Source organism: Theobroma cacao, chromosome 7 (genome assembly GCF_053813885.1).
Source record: "Theobroma cacao isolate CCN51 chromosome 7, ASM5381388v1, whole genome shotgun sequence".
Classification (NCBI taxonomy): Eukaryota; Viridiplantae; Streptophyta; class Magnoliopsida; order Malvales; family Malvaceae; genus Theobroma; species Theobroma cacao.
Genome location: NC_142645.1, coordinates 1,208,821 through 1,228,295, shown reverse-complemented (window position 1 = coordinate 1,228,295; position 19,475 = coordinate 1,208,821). Strand labels below are relative to the sequence as shown.

Sequence of the window (19,475 nt, the reverse complement as noted above, 5' to 3'; positions counted from 1 at the left end):
ACATTTCCCTTCTCATTGGCCCCGTCTGCCATTGCCCATTTCTCTTCCCTCACCGCGTGGGCCGGTGCTCCCAGTCCTCCTACCAAGAAAAACAAAAAGAAAAGAAAAACTATAACTATTACTATAATAGGTGGAAGAAATTTTCTTATAACCTCAAATTATTACCAAATGGCTTATGTTTCGATTTTCTATATTTAAATATATTCGAATATTTGATTCAATGATACCAATGAAATTAGAACAAGATTCAAGACTGTAATGCATTTGAAAGTTTGATTCAGTGATAAATTTATATATTTTTTGTTATGTAAAAAAAGTATAAAACTTGGGTAAAACATGAAATTTTATAAATGTTAAGTATAGGATGATTATTCGAAGAGAGACAGAGAAAGAGATGAAGATGGTATTAATTTGCTTACTGTATAATTATGTTACATAATTATGGAAGTATATATTTAATAATGATTGCTCTCTGACAGTGTACACAAATGGTGGGTAGTAAGAAGAAATAGTATAAGTCTTTGTAATCATTAAGAAATAGATAAGGAGGGAAAAAAAAACAAGGAACAAATATATCCATAACATACCGACCCAACAGCCCCAAAGACATACGCTCTCTCTCTCTCTCTGTCTATCCGACAAGTTTCCACACACGCCCCTGAGAATCCTCTGTGTTGGGTTTTTCATTTTTTGTTGTAAGATTTTATTCCTTGTCTTGGTTTTTTTTTTTTTTATTAGAACACGGTCTTAGTGCCGTGTACAACCAGTTCACTTGTTAGAAACCAAGAGAAGGCAAGGGAAAACAAGACCAAAAAATATCAGAAAAACCAAAAAAGCACCTTGATTTTGGAACTGGGTTGTGTCCAGATCTCGGATTAGAGCCACAGATTCCAAGAGAAATATCAGTTCCTTTTTTTTTTCTTTTGACTTTGAAGGCATAAAGCTAAAAGCCCAAGGTGAATATAATTCATATTTTTTCTTGTTGTTTTTGTTTTTATTGCTTTGAATTTGTTTAAGTTAAGAGCAAAGTTGGGAATTTTAATTGCTTTTTATTTTATAATTGTTTTGCTTTTCCCCTGGTTTTACTCTTCCTTGGATTCCGGTTTTTGTGAAGAAAAGTTGGTTGCTTTATTGGAATCTGGGCTTGTGACTGTTGATGGGTCTTTGCATTCTATTAAGTCTGAAGTCTCTCAGGGGGTTTCGGAAACTAGCTCACTTGAAAGTTTCCATTTTTGAGGGAGGGTTTTTGGTTTCTGAGTAGTAAAGGGAATTCTCTATTTCTTTCAGTTCAAGCTGAGTTTTGGGGTTTGGTTTTCAGTTCCTGGTTTTGGCTATGTTCTGTTGGGGTTATGTCTTTGAAGCTGTTTAGTGAAGGTTCCAGCTTTTTTGGGTTGTTGGTTTCTTGGTTTTAAAATTGAAGAATTTTTTTGTTAAAAGTAAGGGCTAGAAAGGCTTTGGATTTGGGGTTTATCTTTCGGCTTTTGTCTTTGCTTCATGTTTTGGAGGTCGAGGGTCTTTGATTGGAAGTTGTCAGCTTAATAAAAATCACATCTTCTGAGTCTTTGGCTGCTAGATTTTGAGAAGGTTTTAGCTTTAGTAGTGGTTTTGCTTCTTTCAGCTTAGGGAAGGGACTAGGTTTGTGGCATGGGTTCTTAGCAACATAGAGGTTCATAATTTGGCTTCAATTTAATTTTTCATGAACTAGGGTTTTGCTTGAAGATTTTGGGTTTTAGGTTCTAATCAGGTTTTGGATTTGGAAATTGTTTCTTAGTGTCAACTTTGAGTTCTATTTGGCTAAATTTGAAGCTTTCTGTTGTTGGAATTGGTTTGGGGGAGATTTAATTTTCTACGTTTTGATTTTTGGGTGACTTGATTTTCAAGGAGGTATTTCTTGTGTGCTTTGCCAGGTTCATTTTCTTGGTGTTATCATGGATTCCCCACAGTCAGTTGTTTCACCATTCAAGAGCTCTGCTGTAGCTGAGCCTGAGACGCAGAAATCCGACTTCTTCACTAGGAACTCCGGTGGCTTATTGAATGGGTCTGATGTTAACAGAAGGGAAGCTGTTGTGTCCAACCAAGAGAACTTCATTGGTGTTCTTGAGGTTTATGTCCATCAGGCAAGAGACATCCAAAACATCTGCATTTACCAAAAGCAGGATGTCTATGCTAAGCTTTGCCTCACTAGTGATCCTGAAAGCACAGTTTCCACCAAGATCATCAATGGTGGTGGGAGGAATCCAGTGTTCAATGAAAATCTTCGCCTCAATGTTCGAACTGTTGACTCCTCTCTCAAGATTGAGATATTCATGATGAGTAGAGTGAGGAATTATCTTGAAGACCAGTTGTTGGGGTTTGCGTTGGTGCCGCTGTCTGAAGTACTCCTCAAGAATGGGAAATTAGAGAAAGTATTCTCTCTTTCTTCAACTGATCTGTTCCATTCACCTGCTGGTTTTGTCCAATTGTCTCTCGCATATGCTGGATCCTCTCCCGAAGTAATTGCTATTCCTGCAATGCCTACAGATTTGGTTGCTGATGCAACTGTGAAGGATTCAGAAACAAGTGAGTGCGAGTTAGAAAAGATCGAGTTTCCGGATCCAAAAATTGTTAACGAGAACCAGATGATGGTTTCTGAGTATTTTGGGATCTCATGTTCCAATTTGGACTCTGAAAGTTCCGAAAGTTTGGTCACCTCGGATGCTGAAAATCAACCTAGTTCAGACATGGGTGTTCATGTAGTGGAAAGCTTCTCAACTGCTACTGTCAATTCCATCCAAGTTCCCAAGCTTGATTCTCCTCCAAGCAGTGTGTCAACTAATGGGGTATCATCTCCATCAGCTGCTGCAAGCTCTGAGTCCTCTGATGGTCCAACTGCTTCCAAAACCTCTCCTCAGGAACACAATTCAGCCCCGAAAGAGAAAACTGCAGATGTCGGAGATGGTGAGAGTGATTCTTCTGGGGCACAAAGTGATTCCATTGCAAAACCTGTTGTTTCTGTCAACATTGAGCCCGAGCAGAAGATGGTGCAGCAGGATATCGTGGACATGTACATGAAAAGCATGCAGCAATTTACCGAGTCATTGGCTAAGATGAAACTCCCTCTCGACATCGACAGTGGACCAACCAAATCAGAGAATTCAAGTACTACTGATCAGAAAATACAGGCATCGAAAAACAGTGGCTCTCGGGTGTTCTATGGAAGCAGGGCTTTTTTCTAAGCTATTCTTCCTCTGTACTCAAAGGAAGACACACAGGTGACTTTAGATTTTAGGGTGGAAAGACTGGAGACTAATACTAATAGTGAGGTGTAATAATATGTATAATGTAATGTGTTGTTTTCCTTTGTATGTTGACATGTTCTAGCTGATGGGGGGGAAAACCATGACTTGTACTGTTACTAGCTTTGTTCCTTTGCAGCCTGCTGTTAGTATATATGAACCTTTCCTTTTATAACATGTCTTCCTTCCTGCTGATTTCAACTTTCAATAATTGCAAATAACATTCCATCTATCAACGGTCTATCTATGCATGTAATCATATTCTTTAACTTTTGGTCCCATGGTGATTTAAGGCCAAAAAGGGGCAAAGCAGGCAAAAATTTTGCTTTTCCCCTGTTCTGCATAATTAGGTAAAAGATTCCATTGGACTTTAATCCTAAACTTTACATTTTTATTCCATCATAAGATCAAAGTAACATTCAAAATTTAAGGAAGCTAACAAGTTTTGCCATTCCAATATGCTGCAGTGGCTGTAGAGGTTATTATAACTTAATCAATGGAAAACTCGATAGAAAATGAGAAACCATTTTATTACATGTACACCAGCAAATTCTAAATAGGTACTTCAATGATGTCATTTGCTCTGATGGTCATGTGCCTTCTGCAGATCCATGCAATATGGCCATCATCCCTATATCTCACCCTCCATAACCCAAATTTATCTGCAATATCCTTTCCAGTTGAGCACCTCCTGTCCCTTAAAAAGTCCACCACCCATTGTTGTGCTGATCTTAGGTCTTGCTGAATATCTCCGGTCCTGTTTCTGTTTCGGATTCCATTTATCCGTCCCATTGCTGCAGTTCCAGCAGCTCCAGCGGCAACTGCTCCTGCTGCTCCATACATTACAGAAGAGTCAGCGAGATGGGCTACTTCCCTGCTTAAATCTGGTATCATGTTTCCCATCCCAGCTGCTAAATGTGCCCCAATTTTGAGTGCAAATGTTACCAGTTTCATGAACTTGGTCATGTATGGAGCTAAGCACTTTACAGCCCTGTTATCAACGTGCATTACTTCACAACCGACCTGATCTTCAACAACGTGCATTTCTCTCCTGAATTCACATAACATGTGCAGCCGAAGAGCAGTCATGCCAGAAATAATGTTGGTTACCAATCTCCTTGAATAGTTTTCTGTTGTCACAAAATACAACATGTTGGGTACTTTCCGCCCTTCTACTTGAACATTGAAGTTCACAAGGTAGTTCACTTTGCGATGAAGCTCAATGAGAAGCCTGTGCTCATAATATCTCAGTCCCTGGATCTCCTGTTTCAAATCTCTTATTTCTTGTTCAATGATCTTTAATCTCTGCAATACTGTTTCCACCCCCTTGGCTATTCCACCGAAAGTTGGATCAACTTTGTCACTTTCAACAGCATTGGACAAAGAATTCTCTGCTTCATCTGGATTATTTTCTGGTGGAACTTGCAGTTCCACAGCAAGGTTGTACAGGTCATGATATCTTCGGTGTAACACTTCCCGGAAGTCATCATCTGATAGGAGGTCTCGAGCTAAATCAAACCCAGCTCTAAGAATCGATCTGCCCGAATCCAACACTGAATCCCAGGTGTGCTGATAATCGTACATGCTTTCAGCTGGAACTGAGAGTAGTGCTTGTTTAAGTTGTTGAAGTGGCACAAATTGGGATTTCCTGTACCTAGGAGGAATCAGGTTTTGCGCACACTCTGGCCTCATGATATTTTCAATCAAAGTTACACCATGGCAGAGGCTTTGAATTGCTGGAACTATGAGCTGTTGGATAAGCCTGAGTGTTTCTGTCAGGTTCTTGGTGGAGCAGGCAAGGATGTCAATGTAGTAACCCAACTGTCCTCCAAGCTCTATTCTGATATAGATACCATTGATAGTTATAGAAATGAGGTATTTCTCAAGGCTATAAGTAGCTCCATGCTGGTTCTTCAGTGCCATGATTCTATTATGAAGGTGCACCTGTATTTGCAAATTGTGAAATTTGGTGAGAAATTGAGAGCAGGACAATTCTCCTGCAGAGATTATCATTCAAAAAACTCTTCTTTAATCAAACGTTCCCATGGTGCATGTCTGTTCTATACTTTAATCATTAAAGCTAGAAAGGAATAATTAAATCACTGCTAAATATATAATTTGAAGAATCCAAAGTGGATAAGTAAGCTGACAAATCTTTTATTTAAACCATGATTGATAAAGCCTGTTTCGATGGTCTTATTCAAATTAGAGTAATAAGACTATTAGATGTAGTAGCTTCTAAAGGAAAAGCTAATATGCAAAGGAGAAGAGAAAGAGAAGGCTGAACGGGTGAAGGTGAGGTAAAACTCTTGCCTGTAAACGTGGAAAGAAGCCCGGTGTAAGAAACATATGGCTTGAATCATCACACTGAAGATGTCGCCCTGCGTAAAGGCAATCAGAGGAGCTTAGTTGCCATTTCTGTGGTTTTCCTCTACCTTCTTCAAGAATTGAGGGAATCAATAGCAGAGAATTTGGATCAGATGGATCTTGTTCATAGCATAGTTCAAGCTTCATCATCATTTTTACAAGGTCAGTGGCCTCTAAGTTCTCAAACACCTTTGAACCCATTCCTGGAATCTGGCTCTGTAGACTTCCTCTGAGAATCTTCTCCAACTCTTTCCTGCTGACGAATCCATTCTCTGCTGAGCTTTGCCTTCGAACCTCTAATTTTATCAGTTGACTGAGTACTTCACCACAAAACCACTCGCAGTCTAAAATTAGGAAGCCCAATTCATCAAAATATATCACCTCCCCAATATGATGAAGACAAGTAGCAACAGCTCTCCTCCTCCTTTCAATTTTCTCCTTATTATCATGTCGAGAGCGAATCCTCAGAGGTGGAACTTTAACTTGGCATAGCTCAGCAAACTCTTTCCACTTCATAGCTGGCTTGTTATAGTTCCCTGATCTCCAATCAGATAAAATTTGTATAAGATCATTGCAAAGCTGATAAACCCGAGGAACTCTCTGGAGAATAGTCTTGCTTGTTTTTCTAATGTGATGGGTGAGTTTACTGACTGATGCAGATGATCTTGCATCAACAGTAAACACAGTTGGATAGAAATCAACATATCCGTTGAACTTTTCTCTCAATTTTTGTATTGAATTCACCGTGGCATTTAAGTTCTGTGACGTTTGATTGACTCTGTCATAATGTGTGAGGACTACTGCTACATTTGGTAGCATGCATTGCTGGACAGCTCTTTTCGAGTTGGAGACAATAAACCTGAGCCAATATTGAAGGTCCTCTTCAATCTCCATTGGAGTCTTTGGTTCCCTGTTGCCTGGTTTCCTGAATAAACTGGATATGATCAGGAAAAATGATGCACTCCCATGCCCCGGAAACATGAGATCATGAAGAGAATAGAACTCATGCTGACCGGCAAGATTCCATATTGATATCTTTGTGTCTTCATCTTTGAAAGTCTTTATCTTCATTCCAACTGTTCCAACAGCTTGTTCAACTGGATTTACCAGGGTCCTCACTTGGTCAATGTAGGGAAGCTTTGAAGAAGAGAAATTCTGTGATATTGAATTGCAAAGTGTTGTCTTTCCTGCAGAGAGCAACTAAAAGAAATAATTATCTTTGATCTTAGAATTTGAGTTCTAAAATTAGAAAGGTTCAGTGTAGTTAAACTCACCTGCATACTCTTGGCCGCAGAAGAATACCCTACAGCTCTTGGGCTCTGTCAGTGGCATGTCCTTGAGCAAATCATTTTCAGTTTCAGGTTCAGTCTTCCCATTCTGGCCCAATCTTTGGTAAATTGCATCTGCCTTCCCTGTATTATGCAGTGGTGTTCTAGCAAGATCAATATCTTCGATCCAAGGATTTATTTGTAGTGTCTCCATTATTGCCTGCAGCACCCTCTCCCCTCTAACCCCTTTGCAACCTTGTAAGGACAAGCACCTCAAACTGGCATTCTTCCCTAAGCTCTTGAAGATTCTGAAAAAATCATCTGGTCTCATACTTTGATCATCAACAATTGCTAGCCGAGTCAAAGTTTCATTGGTTGTTAACATCTGCAATATGGCTGCAAGACCATCTCTTCCTATTTTTGTTCTATTTCCTCCGAATGTCACAGACCTTAGTGTGATGTTGGCTTGGCATTGCAAAGCAGAGAACCTGCTCAAAGGGCAGAGTAGATGCTCCACACCTACCCCACTGAACCAGTTTCCATCAAGATGCAGGCGTTCCAAATGCCTGTTCTTGAATAGTCCAGCTGCTACATACACAACTCCCTTGTCTTTAAGGCAAGTTTTCGACAAGGTTACCTCTTTCAGGCTTTGGTTCTGCTCCAAAACCCACCTGAACTCCTTAGCCCACCGGGATTTCAGACGTACTCCAGTCATATCAAATGATGTAACAGTCGAATTCAAACCAAGAGCACAAGCAACCCTGCAAGCACCTGAAACATCAATCCTGTAAATTCTAAGTGTGCTACTCTCAGGTAGAAACTCAACCACCTTGGAACTTTTATCTCCACTTTCTCCACTCCATACATGGACTTCCATGGCTCTATTCCTTGCTAAAACAGCAGATATAAGAGGGGTTGCTGTGATCGAGCTTGAGTCGAAAATTGTCAAAAGCTTCAGCATTGAGTTAGCTTCAATCATCTTTGAAAGCTCCTCAGCACCTTTCGATCCAATGGAGTCTTCCCATATCTGTAACTCTTCCAAGCAATCATTCACCTTGAGAGCTGAGGCAAGAAATGTAGCACCAACGGTCCCAATACGTGATTCAGAGAACAAAACCTCCTTGATAGCTCCATTTCTCTTCAAAAAATCAGAAAACTCTGATAAACAATCTACATTGAATCTGTTCTGCCGAAACACGAGTTGCTTGATGTTTAAGTTACTATCTAACAACACTCCAAGATTTTGCATTTGTTGTAATTCCCATTCAACACAGTGAAACTCCAAATCCCTGAGAGACAGCAAGGTGTTTTTGGCTGGTCCTAGTACTATAAGAATGAGGGAGAAATACTCAAGGCAATCTGTGGAAATGTTTATGTTCATGGAACTTTCTGTTTCTTGATAACAGCCTGAAACAGGTTGAGAAAGGCAGAAGGAAATGCTGTGTAGGTTAAGGCTTTCAGTCTCCAATGCCTGCAGAAACCATTGGAGATCTCTGAACTTCTGGTTTGATGCCATTGCCAATGTCAAACACTGCAAACAAAAGATGGCAAAACTTGCTTTTCTTCAGAAAAATGTTAGATAAAGCACCATTATGTTGAACCTGGTTTCATGATGTTGACATTCATGCTCATATGCTACAGTCTAATTTTGAATTTTTGATGCAATTTTTCTTCCATATTCTCTCCTTCATCCCAAAGTTATTCCTTACAGCAACATTGTTTCAAAGGTAAAGATACCTTTTCATATTATTCTAATTCATGTTTTCACTTGATCCTGGTTCATTAATCAAGTAACTTTACTTGGTTAAAGTAAAAGTTTTCAATAACATAAAAGGTGGTACTTCTTGCTGGTGTAAATGGAGGCCTACACCTTTTTGACCTTTTGGCCTTGTTCTAACTTTCTCTTTTTCTCTCTTTCTTTTTCATTGAAGAGAATGAAGAATCCTATAAAGCTAAGAAGAAAAAGGGCAGTTGAGTCTTGGACAAATTATCCTTTTTTTAAGGGATAAGTTTGCTTTTTGCCAGTAAAGACATGTTTGGGCATTCTGTAAGAACCTTTTTCTTCTTAATTTGCAAGTATAAAGATTAATTTATCGTTTTTATTCAAAGACCAAACATACCCCACACTTTGTCATGGTGAATCATGCCTCCTTCCCTGGCAGCAACTTGTACAAATTCTATGTAGTACTGCTTGCCTAGGGTGATGTGCAGTTGGCCAACATGTGAAGTTTGCGGTGCAATCAGGGCCATTGAAGAAAATTTCTGCTAAGTTTTTGGACCCCAGTGAATGTCATATTCATGTGGAAAAATCATGAACCATATTCCCAGTTTTCCCATCCATGATTTCATCTTGAAGTTTCAAATTCAACAACTTACCATTTCCTTGAGATAATTGAACAGTGGATGTCCGTGACAGCTCCATGGAGGTGTGTTTTTACATTGATTAATTCATGTCAGTTGATTCAACATCGGCAATTTCCAGTTTTAGATATGCTTTCCTGGTTTTGCCAACTACCGGGAGTGAAAGTTCATCGTCCATTTCAAGTGAAGTCATTATTCCAGATCCATCATCCATGTTTGGTCATTGATGAGCACCTGAACTTTTTGAACAAAAGTAGATGGACCAAGAAAAGAAAACAATGGGTGTGGGGGAAAAAGATGTGCTCTTTTTCATCATGAAAGGCTCTCTTCTCCTCAGCCCCCAAAAACACCTGGACCCAAATTGCCATGGGCCTTTTGCCCCCACAGACAGGTTTGCAAGCTGATAACGTTATCAGTTCTGGCAACTTTAAGTGGAAAATGGAAACCCACAACAAGGATTTGGATAGTGGCAGCCTCCTAAAATCCACATAACAAAAAGCTTTTACCAGGACAAAATGCCATAAAAATTCAGAGAGAGAGAGAGAGAGAGAGAGAGGTAGAGAGAGGACCACAACCATGGTAGTATCTATTTTTGGGGGTGCCACTATAAAAGAAAATTTCAAAATGAAAGTGATTTGAAAACCCCAAGCAAAGACAATTCCAGTTTTTCTATGGGAAGTATGGATAAGAGCTCAGTGTGACCACACAGAATAGTCAGAGTGAACAAATAACTGCAAAAATTTTATCAGCAGATGATGGAAAAATACAACTAGAAAGGCAATTAATGCAGCATTTGTAACATTCCAGACAAGGCAAACAGTCCAAAATTTTCCACCATATCTGTACATCACAACCATAGGAATCAAGTCTCTCACAACCTAATAGCATGCAGATGATTGCCATGTTCTTGAATGCGCCTGATGGAGAGCTTAGCAGCAAAAGCAAACAGTTATTACATATATGGCGAATAAAGTTGTTTGATGTAAATAACAAATGAATCAGAATACTTTGTAACTTATTTGATTGGGATTTTATATGGATATCCCTCTAATGTTTCACACTAGTAAATTGAACAGAAAGTCCTTACAATTCTGAGAGAAAAACAATCCCAGATAATATGAAGGAAATATAAGGACAAGAACCAGCAACTCTGCCAGGCATTACAGCAGCTGAAAAAATTACCAAAAAAAAAAGGAAAAAAAATTAATACCCTATTGTTTTGATGTACTACTACCGGCACGCCTTGCTGGAGATGCATGGTACATTAATTGGAACCAATCATCCGGAGTATATATCCCGCAATCTGATTTTACACCTCACTCAAATGCCAAGAAAGGACCTAAATTTTCACTATTAAAAATAAAAAAGCAAAAAAAATCAAATCTCAAACCTTACACAAAATCCCTTGTAACTGCTCACTCTGAATGTGTATATTTCAAATCAATAACCCTCGTTAGTGCTATAAGATCAATTTCCGTGTAAGCTGACATAGTACTGAGGCAGTTGTATCAAATTCACAAACTTTTCACCTGTTTGCGCAAATTCATTCAAACCTACATTATAACTTCTGATATCCAAGTAACAGCTCTCCTAGGCAGCAATTCCTGAATAAGAAACCAACAAATATAAGAATTAACAAATGCAGCCAGCTGGCACACGACTCTCGAGCCTCAACATATCAGCATAAATGAAATGTTCAGAATCAACGTCAAGTATCTGCATGTAAAAAATCATTTTTCAGTCCTATGACAATAATAATATTCAGATTATTGAACTCTGCTTAGCAGAACAAGTTAAATTTCCCTACTTATTTCTTCCGAGTTACATACAACAAGATCAAGTTCATAAAGGCCCAAAGGAAAAGTTCTGACGAATAAACCCTGATGCAAACTGTTAAAAAAGCAAGCATATATGCAGAAGAGGTCGGATAAAGTAATTGACACCGATGGATTCTATCATGGTACCACAAGAAAAGCAAACAGTTGGCTATCCTTACAGGAGTTGAAATCAGATATGACTAAAGATAAGACTTCACATTCCATTCCAAAAACAATTGCTAAGTAAGGAAAAACGAGTATGATCTCCATCTTAAATTCAAACTCCATGAACTTAAAACAAATTAGTTCTACCTTATACTAATGAATTTATCTTTATTCTTTTTGACTCCCTCTGCTAATTAGATGCCAGAAACAAGTTTATGTTGATATTATAAACATCCATAAACTATGACCGCAATTATGTTTCCAGCAAAAAGAAATTTTCATCTAGAGTTAAGAAAGTTCAACCCAAACCCTTAAGTTGAAAGTAGTTATTTGCATCCAGGTAAATCTAGAATAAATCTAACCTAAATTCAAAAGCTATTTCTAAAAAAAAAAACTTAATGAAACTAAAGAGAGTATTACCTCTATTAGACTGTCTACTTGCAACACTGTAACTTCCAACATAATCCTCAGAAGTTCGCACAGCAACATCTGAAGATATATTGCCAAGCCCATAACTGAATGTGCTAGAGCCATCTAAGTCAGGAGTTGCAGACCGCCAAGTTGAGTCACCATAAACTGAACCACTGCGGTAGATATCCCCATAGGACCCCTCAAAACTACCAGTTGACCCAGCAAATGATGATGTTGGAGCTGCAACAGTTGCACCGTTTCTTCCATATCCTACCCCTCCCAAACCATAGTTATCATCAGCATTCCCATAACCAGCACTCCCAGTATAGCCAGAAGCATTCCCTCCACTTTGTGCAGGAGAAGGGCTCCAATTTACTCCACTATTTCCTAAAGAACCAAAACTCCCACTTCCAGACCCCAAGTAACCACCAGGGCTGGAAGCATTTGTGGCATTGCTTAGGCCTCCATTTCCCCAGACATTCCTAGTAGCAGAGCTCAAAACAGAATCATTTCTTCCACTTCCTACACCATAGCCAATAGGTGTGTTATACCTGTTTGAATTCCCACTGTAATAGGGACTAATTATTCTCCCATATCCAAGACCGTTGCCAAAGTTGGAACTCCCACCATAGCTTGGACTCATTCCTGGTTCCATATTCATACCTATTCCATATCCAGTGGTACTAAATGGAGGAAACCCAGTTCGACCACTAGCAAGAGGATTAAACCTACCATCCATCCTGACTCCAAATCCTCCAAGTGGGCTAAGATTATATCCCTGAGCGTAACTATTGAGGAAGTTGGCAGCCCTACTCAAGCCATAATTATATCCAATCATAGGGCTGCGGCTGGGGCCTGGAGATAGTTCTTTAGGAACTGCCCTCTTGACCTCAACCAATTTCCCGTTGAGTTCATGGAATGTTTTATGCAGGACTCTGTCTACCGCGTCCTCTGAATCATAAGTAATGAAGCCGAACCCTCTCGGCCTCTGCGTGTTATGATCATACATCACCACAACATCAGTAATTGAACCAAACTGATCAAAGTACTTCTTAAAGTCACCCTCGGTGACCGTAGATGCTAAACCTCCAACAAAAATCTTTTTTGTGCGTCCAGGACCAGGAGATCCAGTAATGCTACTCACGTTCCTGTTTAGAATGTGTTGATCATCCCTAGGAACAGCCTTCTTTGCCTCAACCTGAACATTGAGCAGTCAGAAACTTTAATCAAACAATTGCATCACTTTTTCTGTCCCAAACTAACAACTGGATAGAAATTCACTCAAACAAAGCCATACTAAGTCAATGCCAGAAAATAGTTCAAACTCACTGTGATTATCACAAATCTCAAATTAATTGAGGAGAAAAACATCCCTCCTCTGTAGGCATTTTCTACTATTTTAGAAGGAAAGAAATGTTTAAAATCCTAATTAAATCTGTAATGTATAAAGGATAATCATAATCAAGGCTCTCACCGTGCGACCATCAATCATATGCTTATCCATAATTACCCTCTCAGCAACAGCAGGATCAGCAAAGACAACGAAACCGAAGCCACGGGCACGACCTGTGACACGATCTCTCATGATCATTGCTTCCACCACTTCCCCATACTTCCTGAAATACTCCTTGAGACGTTCCTCATCGGTGTCCCAAGATATCCCACCAATGAAGAGTTTACCAAGATCTGATTCCATCTTATCTGCAATCACCATCATCAACCACCAATTTCAGTCCCAGAAAGAAAAATCTAAACTTTTCTCAAAACAAAGTACCACAATCGGATTCGAAGATTAAAATTTTTCAAATTCAATCAGAATTCTAACACCAATTCAATAAATGAAACTCTTTGATAACTTCAAAAACCAATTCTGAATTATCAAATTATCATCAGCAGCTAAAAGGATCCATCCTTATTGGGGAAAACAAACCAAAACAGATCAAAATGTGAACAATAACAACAATCAAACAGGAAAATTAAAAGAAACAACATACCTTTTCTTATGAATTATAGACAGAACCTGATCAAAGACAAAGTGGGTAGTTGTCAAATCCAATCTAGGATCATCTGAAAACTTCATGCACCAATCAGAAAACAACCCAAGCTTCCTGGTAATCACAAAAAATTCAAAATTGAGACCAAATTATGTGGATCAAGACAAAGGAAAAGTCCAGAGAAAGATCAGGAAACAGAGAAAAAAACAGAGAGAAACAGAGATGCAGAAGAAGAAGAAGAAGAAGAAGAAGACAAAATTTTACCATCTTGGAAATGACCCAGTTTAGAAAATAGAAGCAAATTAAGATCTGAGATGAGAAATGATGACAATGGAAACAGAAGAGGAGTTTTTGTTGCTCATTTTTTATCCTTCTCTTTAAAAAGGCTTTTCTCTACTTCTCCCCTCTCTCTCTCTCTCTCTCTCTCTCTCTCTCTCCTCCTCTGTTTCTTTTTCTATCTTTCTTGGTTATTCCACTCCTCTTAATTAAATCAAAAGAAATGGAATTTGAGGAGAGAGGTAGAGAGAGAAGAGAGAGAATATATATGTAGAGGGAGAGAGAAGATTGAGATTGGCAATCCTCTGGTGTAAGAATATTTGGAGTAGCCTAAAGACTGATGGCAGGAGATGGTGATGTTTTTCTTTTTTTACTTCCTTATTCTTTTTTTAAGAAAATTAATAAAAATTATATTTTGATTCTTGTATAGACATTGAATCAATTAAGCATATGGCATTAACTATTCCTTGCTTGGGATTGCATGTTAGAACCAAAATCATGTTTCAACTTTTGCATTTTAATCATGAAGCAGACTTTTGGACCACTTTTTTAGACCTTAAATTTCCATTTTTCAATTATTAATTTCTTTTTCTTTTTCTTTTTATTTTATATCATATGTTGATAGACAGGTTGGTTCAAAAAATTTGGCATGCTGTTGTTTTCTATGTTCATGTCTACAATGGAAACCCTTTTGGTACAGATTGAGCCTGCCTGGCTTGACACCACACATACAATTAGTGGAGTTAAAACTTACATGTTAGACCAAAGCTCATGACACCAAAAAAAAAAAAAGGGGGGGGGGGGGGGGGGTGGGTGTTAAGAACATCATCAGATTATTACAAGTTCATGGCAATCATCATGTCATGCTCTGGATTTTGTCTTAAACCTCTTCAAGATAACATTGAGGATTGAGTTCTGAAATCAAGTACAATCCAATGTTTGTTCTGTTTTGTTTTAAGGCATCTGTGACATTTCAGATTTGATGCATTCACAAGTTAAAGCCCTTTGATTAGATAGATACCAAAATCAACAACCAGAAAGGATTAGGAGGCTTCATTTCTTCTCCCCACATTAGACCAAAAGTCCTATTAAATTAGTAGTATAAATGAAAAACATCAGCCAGCTAAATGGTGCTTGATCTAGTCCTTAATCTCCTATTTAAACCTTAATTTCGATGTTAAACTACACGTTTCGGAAAGTTCAATGAGGGTTCTTGGATGCGTATATTATTTTTTTTTATAAGTTTCTAACATTGGTTGAACAACTTTTTGCAGTTAGGCTGGTATAAAAATTTCATTTGGTGTAAGCAGAAAGCAAGGTTCAATGCCTAATCTGGTTTAGAAAAGAGACATTGGTTTGTAGTGAAGATATTTTTGGGATATTTAATGATCTGGCCTGCATTTTTTTAAACATATATATACATAAGAGAACAAACCAATCTAAGAAACAATGTTGAACCATTGCAACAGGTTGATGATCCCAAATGGACAAATCCCATTATTTCTGCCATCAACTTCTCCATGACAGAAAATTCATGAAATTGGATACATAACAAATGAAAGAATCTTAACTTTTCTTTCATAATTTATTAAAAAATTTTTGTAAATGCAAGTTGCAGCAGGGAAGCTACCGTTTGTGCATGTTTCACATGTCATTTTGATCTCATTTCAAGACTTATGATAAAATAATGATTGCCTTGTTTGTTTATCAAATTAGAGTATATTTCTAAAGTTATTACATAACCCGGAAAAAAGGGTAGTGGAAGAACAAAGGAACCGCACTCTGGCATGTAGATTTCACCCTGATAGAGCTGCACAGCAACAGGTAAGTAATAAGTGTTAAGCTTGCTACGTTAAACATAAACTTTCTTGGTTTGGATTAAACAGAAGTATCTTGCAATGCTTCCTGCTTGTGTCAAGGACTGAGATGAATTTCAATTATTAAGTGTTAGAAGGTACCTTTCAAAGAAAAAGAGACAAGCAAACAACAGACAAGTACTTATAAAGTCTATTGTGATAATAACATGACTTATAGTCGGATTCACTCTTCCTCATTATGTACATTGGCTTCTGCCTTTCATGTAAAAGGCTTACATAGAATATAAAACCCTCATTATTGTACTTAACATGGAAGTTCTTCCTGCTAAACAGAGGAAACGGTACTATTGTTCTGGTGCTGAAGTGAAATGGAATATAAAACATATCGAAATGTCCACTAACAATTTGATCCTGGAGTGTCCCAAGTCTCAGGTATGACACTGTGAAGTATACAGCAATCTGGATGGCCAGATTCAAAAGAAGACATAGAAGAAACCGAAAGATCTTCGTGTGCAAACAAAGCCTCATTTATCTTCTCCAGGACCTCTGATGCAGCTGGTCTATCTTGTGGGGAATGAGATACACACTTAAGAGCAATATTCAGCAAAGGAAATGCCCACTGCAATGCAGCTTTACTGACCTCCTTGTCAAAGACCTCTCCAGTCCATTCTTCCCTCACCATCGACCTGACCCACTTGGGAAGGTCTACTCCAGTTTTTTCCACAGTTTTGCCAGTAAGTAACTCCAGTAGGATAACTCCAAAGCTATAAACATCGCCTTGTTCTGATAAACTTTTCTCGGGTGCAGTATAACCATTGGAGGAGAAGAGGCGTTGCTTTTGGAGATTTAAAAGTCTTGAAACCCCATATTCACTTATTAATGGTTCCATGTTTTCACCCAACAGTATATTTGAGAGCTTTAGATTTCCATGAGGAATGATCTCCTGGTCGTTTGAACTCTGATATATGAACGCCAAACCCCTCGCAATGCCACTTGCTATGGTCAGCCTAAGTCTCCATGGAAAATCTTTTTTCTTCTCAATGTAGTCTGCATGTTAACAAAACAATTATCTGAGATACAGGACAGAAGACATTTTGACAGCTAAAGCCAGTCATAAAGTTGTTAATTAAGTTCAAAAAAAGATGCCAAAAGATCAAGAGGATGTAAGAACATTGGTCTCAATTTTCTCGTGCTTGTGTGAAAGAAAAATGCAATGCTGTAATGCTTGACCACCTTGGTCTGTACATGAGTGAGGTGTGGGTGCACCTGCATGCTCGCTGGAAAGCCTAAATTGGTTTGATCACGGGATGACCAGCCTCATTGATCTTAAGATTCTCAACTTACCTTTCAGCAGGTTTAGGAGGCTCCCATTGCTCTGATACTTGTAGAACAGAAGCTTTTCTTCATTAGAACAATTGTAGCCAACAAGGGGTAAAATATTTCGATGCTTCAAGTTCCCTATCTGCCTCATTGTCTGGCCAAACTCTTCAAAGGACACCTGCAATTTCTTCAATCTTTTGACAGCATAAGTGGCATTGTTCTTAAGTATTACCTTGTAAAGACTGCTGCAAAGGCTCTGGCTTCGTAAGTCGGCTGAGGCTTCTAGGAGATCATCTAGTTTAAAGCTTTCATGATCTTCAACAAAGAACACAAGCTCTTGGTGTCTATCCTCAGGCTTCGCTTCCTCTGTAGCACCGACTGGAGGAAATTTGAGAGGAGATTCTTTGAGAGCATTCAGAATCTCCTTCTCTTTAGTTGTTTTATCAGCCCTCTTTCTCAAATAGTATAATAACAGGAAGAACAACCCACTGCCAAGAACTAAGGGCACGATACCCAACAATAGATTGTTTGACTTTTTATCACTAGAGTCCTTTGGAGGAGCTGGAGCCTGTTCATCATGTCCTGTTGTTTTTAAATGACTATCTCTTTGTAATGCGACTGGTTCCTTGGAATACTTATAAACATGCTTAAATTCCCTTTTTACACGTGGGCCGATGGGAGTAAAATGATTGTTAGAGATGTCCAAACTCCTGAGATATTTCAACTTAGTTAGAGTGCCAGGAACTCTCCCAGTTAAAGAATTGCTACTCAGATTTAGATACCTCAGCCTTGTGCAGTATGATATCGAGCTAGGTATGGTTCCATGTACAAGATTTCTTGCTAAGCTGAGAACTTCAAGGTTTTGGAGCATGCAAAGGGCATGTGCATCTATTACCCCACTAAGATTCAAATTTTCAAGCCTTATTTCTAATATGGAGGTACCCTGCAGATTGCACTTTACACCTTTAGACTTAAGCAAGCAGGGATTTTGTGACAACTCATTCCATTGAGTTTCCAGTTTATTTTGGGGATCAACAGATCTAATGAAGCTAAGGAAAGATTCAGATTCGTGGACCTTACCTCCGAGGCAAACTGTGGCTAATAGAGGAAAAACTGCAATGCATATTAGCCCCTTCAAAAACAGGTCAAAATCTCCCCTTCTGTACATCTTTAGACTACTTTGTTGGTTCATCAAAAATGTGGTAAGTTGCAGTCATAACTAGATTTCTACTCAGGAAGGCACCTTGATAGAATCACAATACATCATTGTTTCTCCTTGTTTCGATGAATCTGATAAGGGCATATTCTATCTTAGTTTCCAAAGCTTCATGTATGCATTTTTTTAATACTTTATACAAGCAATATTCACAAACTTCACATAATTCGATATCTTCAATGAGACACCAGACTCATACTAGAATATTACTCAGACATCTTCACTATTTTGCTCATAGTCTGTTGGTTTCTGTTAACAGTTTGAGCTATCATATTCTCTTCTGATATGGCTGCAGAATCATGCCAACAAGCATCGAAAACTTTTCTTTCTTTCTGTAGATCATCGTACTAACAGTAGTTTGATTAATTTTTTGATTGAGGAAATTCATGGAGCAACATCATCATCAAGAAGTAAGTGATAAGATATTTGGACAAAAACAATGTTTGTCTTTTGGAAAGTCCTAATTAACTAAACCTTGTACTGTGAAGCCAAGGAGCAGCAAACATGCATTGACAAGCAGAAGGCAACAGGCATACCTCATACTCAAGTTATTAACTTGCTTGGGTTATCAAAAGTTTACCCTTTCTTTTCCTTAAATCAACCTAAAATAAAGTTATGTTTCCTTAGCGTGATCTTTGGGGATGTCAAATGCAATATTTCTGGAAATCTCCCAATCTGCAGAGACAAGAAGAGCTGGCAATGACCATTCTTCTGCCTGTTCAATCATCAGTCAACCCTTTCAGACATCCAACAAAGACATTATCCCTTTGACTAATGGATTTACAGCTGTTTTTTCCTGGAACCAATAGGCTTCTGTTCCACCTGCAAGTTGCAAATGACCCAGTCAATTCGCATGGTTGGTTCTATTAGCCTCTCACATTCCAATCCAGGCCACACTGTTCATCAAGGAATCACATTGCAAAAACATAAAAATACATTTAAAAATTGAAAATCATGGTTCCATGCTTTGTTTAAGAACATTAAATTTTACTTTTGGCCAAAAAAGTCAGCCAAATGAATTTTATAATATGATTAGTTTTCTAATTTGAGATTATAGTGGGGGAACTAGAATCATTTAAAGAGTTGAAAGTTTCTCCCCCAAAAGCACTGATTAAAGGCAGACTAATTCTAAGTATAGATATCATTATACCATATTCTCCGTATTATTTTTTCCCATCCAAATTAACC

At 38.4% G+C, this 19,475-nt stretch overlaps 4 protein-coding genes across 7 annotated transcripts; 1 reads left to right on the top strand and 3 right to left on the bottom strand.

The window, feature by feature from the left end:
- Positions 1–503: 503 nt before the first annotated feature.
- Positions 504–3,452, top strand: LOC18593378 (Calcium-dependent lipid-binding (CaLB domain) family protein). Its single transcript, XM_007020571.3, has 2 exons — positions 504–956; positions 1,908–3,452. Exon 2 carries the CDS (start codon positions 1,929–1,931, stop codon positions 3,213–3,215), a length of 1,287 nt encoding a protein of 428 aa, XP_007020633.3. The 5' UTR covers positions 504–956; positions 1,908–1,928; the 3' UTR covers positions 3,216–3,452.
- A 186-nt stretch (positions 3,453–3,638) lies between these two features.
- Positions 3,639–8,686, bottom strand: TRN1 (tornado 1). Its single transcript, XM_007020569.3, has 3 exons — positions 6,917–8,686; positions 5,589–6,829; positions 3,639–5,219 (listed from the first exon to the last, which is right to left on the bottom strand). The coding sequence occupies exons 1-3, from the start codon at positions 8,424–8,426 to the stop codon at positions 3,828–3,830; spliced, it is 4,143 nt and encodes a 1,380-aa protein (XP_007020631.3). The 5' UTR covers positions 8,427–8,686; the 3' UTR covers positions 3,639–3,827.
- A 1,572-nt stretch (positions 8,687–10,258) lies between these two features.
- LOC18593376 (RNA-binding (RRM/RBD/RNP motifs) family protein) lies at positions 10,259–14,248 on the bottom strand. Of its 4 annotated transcripts, XM_018124573.2 has the most exons (5): positions 13,923–14,248; positions 13,659–13,772; positions 13,139–13,365; positions 11,674–12,862; positions 10,259–10,875 (listed from the first exon to the last, which is right to left on the bottom strand). In XM_018124573.2, the coding sequence occupies exons 3-5, from the start codon at positions 13,358–13,360 to the stop codon at positions 10,862–10,864; spliced, it is 1,425 nt and encodes a 474-aa protein (XP_017980062.2). In that variant the 5' UTR covers positions 13,361–13,365; positions 13,659–13,772; positions 13,923–14,248; the 3' UTR covers positions 10,259–10,861. The 4 variants fall into 4 exon arrangements, 3 of the variants coding, with proteins under 3 accessions (XP_017980062.2, XP_017980061.2, XP_017980060.2); XR_016027495.1 differs by lacking the exons at positions 13,659–13,772; positions 13,923–14,248 and having other exon boundaries at positions 10,259–10,440; positions 10,662–10,875; positions 13,139–13,396; XM_018124572.2 differs by lacking the exons at positions 13,659–13,772; positions 13,923–14,248 and having other exon boundaries at positions 10,259–10,987; positions 13,139–13,396.
- Positions 14,249–15,908: 1,660 nt separating this feature from the next.
- On the bottom strand, positions 15,909–18,371 carry LOC18593375 (putative inactive receptor kinase At4g23740). Its single transcript, XM_018124574.2, has 2 exons — positions 17,096–18,371; positions 15,909–16,798 (listed from the first exon to the last, which is right to left on the bottom strand). Exons 1-2 carry the CDS (start codon positions 18,261–18,263, stop codon positions 16,149–16,151), a joined length of 1,818 nt encoding a protein of 605 aa, XP_017980063.2. The 5' UTR covers positions 18,264–18,371; the 3' UTR covers positions 15,909–16,148.
- Positions 18,372–19,475: the final 1,104 nt, after the last annotated feature.

What these genes read in the sequence shown, in the direction of transcription:
- LOC18593378 (XM_007020571.3), top strand. Translation starts at nt 1,929, where the DNA reads ATGGATTCCCCACAGTCAGTTGTTTCACCATTCAAGAGCTCTGCTGTA.
- LOC18593376 (XM_018124571.2), bottom strand. Translation starts at nt 13,381, where the DNA reads ATGATGGTGATTGCAGATAAGATGGAATCAGATCTTGGTAAACTCTTC. An exon ending in ATATGATTGATGGTCGCACG is followed by an intron (nt 12,863 to 13,138) that starts GTGAGAGCCTTG and finishes CTCAATGTTCAG; the next exon opens with GTTGAGGCAAAGAAGGCTGT.
- TRN1 (XM_007020569.3), bottom strand. Translation starts at nt 8,426, where the DNA reads ATGGCATCAAACCAGAAGTTCAGAGATCTCCAATGGTTTCTGCAGGCA. An exon ending in CTGCGGCCAAGAGTATGCAG is followed by an intron (nt 6,830 to 6,916) that starts GTGAGTTTAACT and finishes TGCTCTCTGCAG; the next exon opens with GAAAGACAACACTTTGCAAT. An exon ending in GCTTCTTTCCACGTTTACAG is followed by an intron (nt 5,220 to 5,588) that starts GCAAGAGTTTTA and finishes TTGCAAATACAG; the next exon opens with GTGCACCTTCATAATAGAAT.
- LOC18593375 (XM_018124574.2), bottom strand. Translation starts at nt 18,263, where the DNA reads ATGAACCAACAAAGTAGTCTAAAGATGTACAGAAGGGGAGATTTTGAC. An exon ending in CCTCCTAAACCTGCTGAAAG is followed by an intron (nt 16,799 to 17,095) that starts GTAAGTTGAGAA and finishes GTTAACATGCAG; the next exon opens with ACTACATTGAGAAGAAAAAA.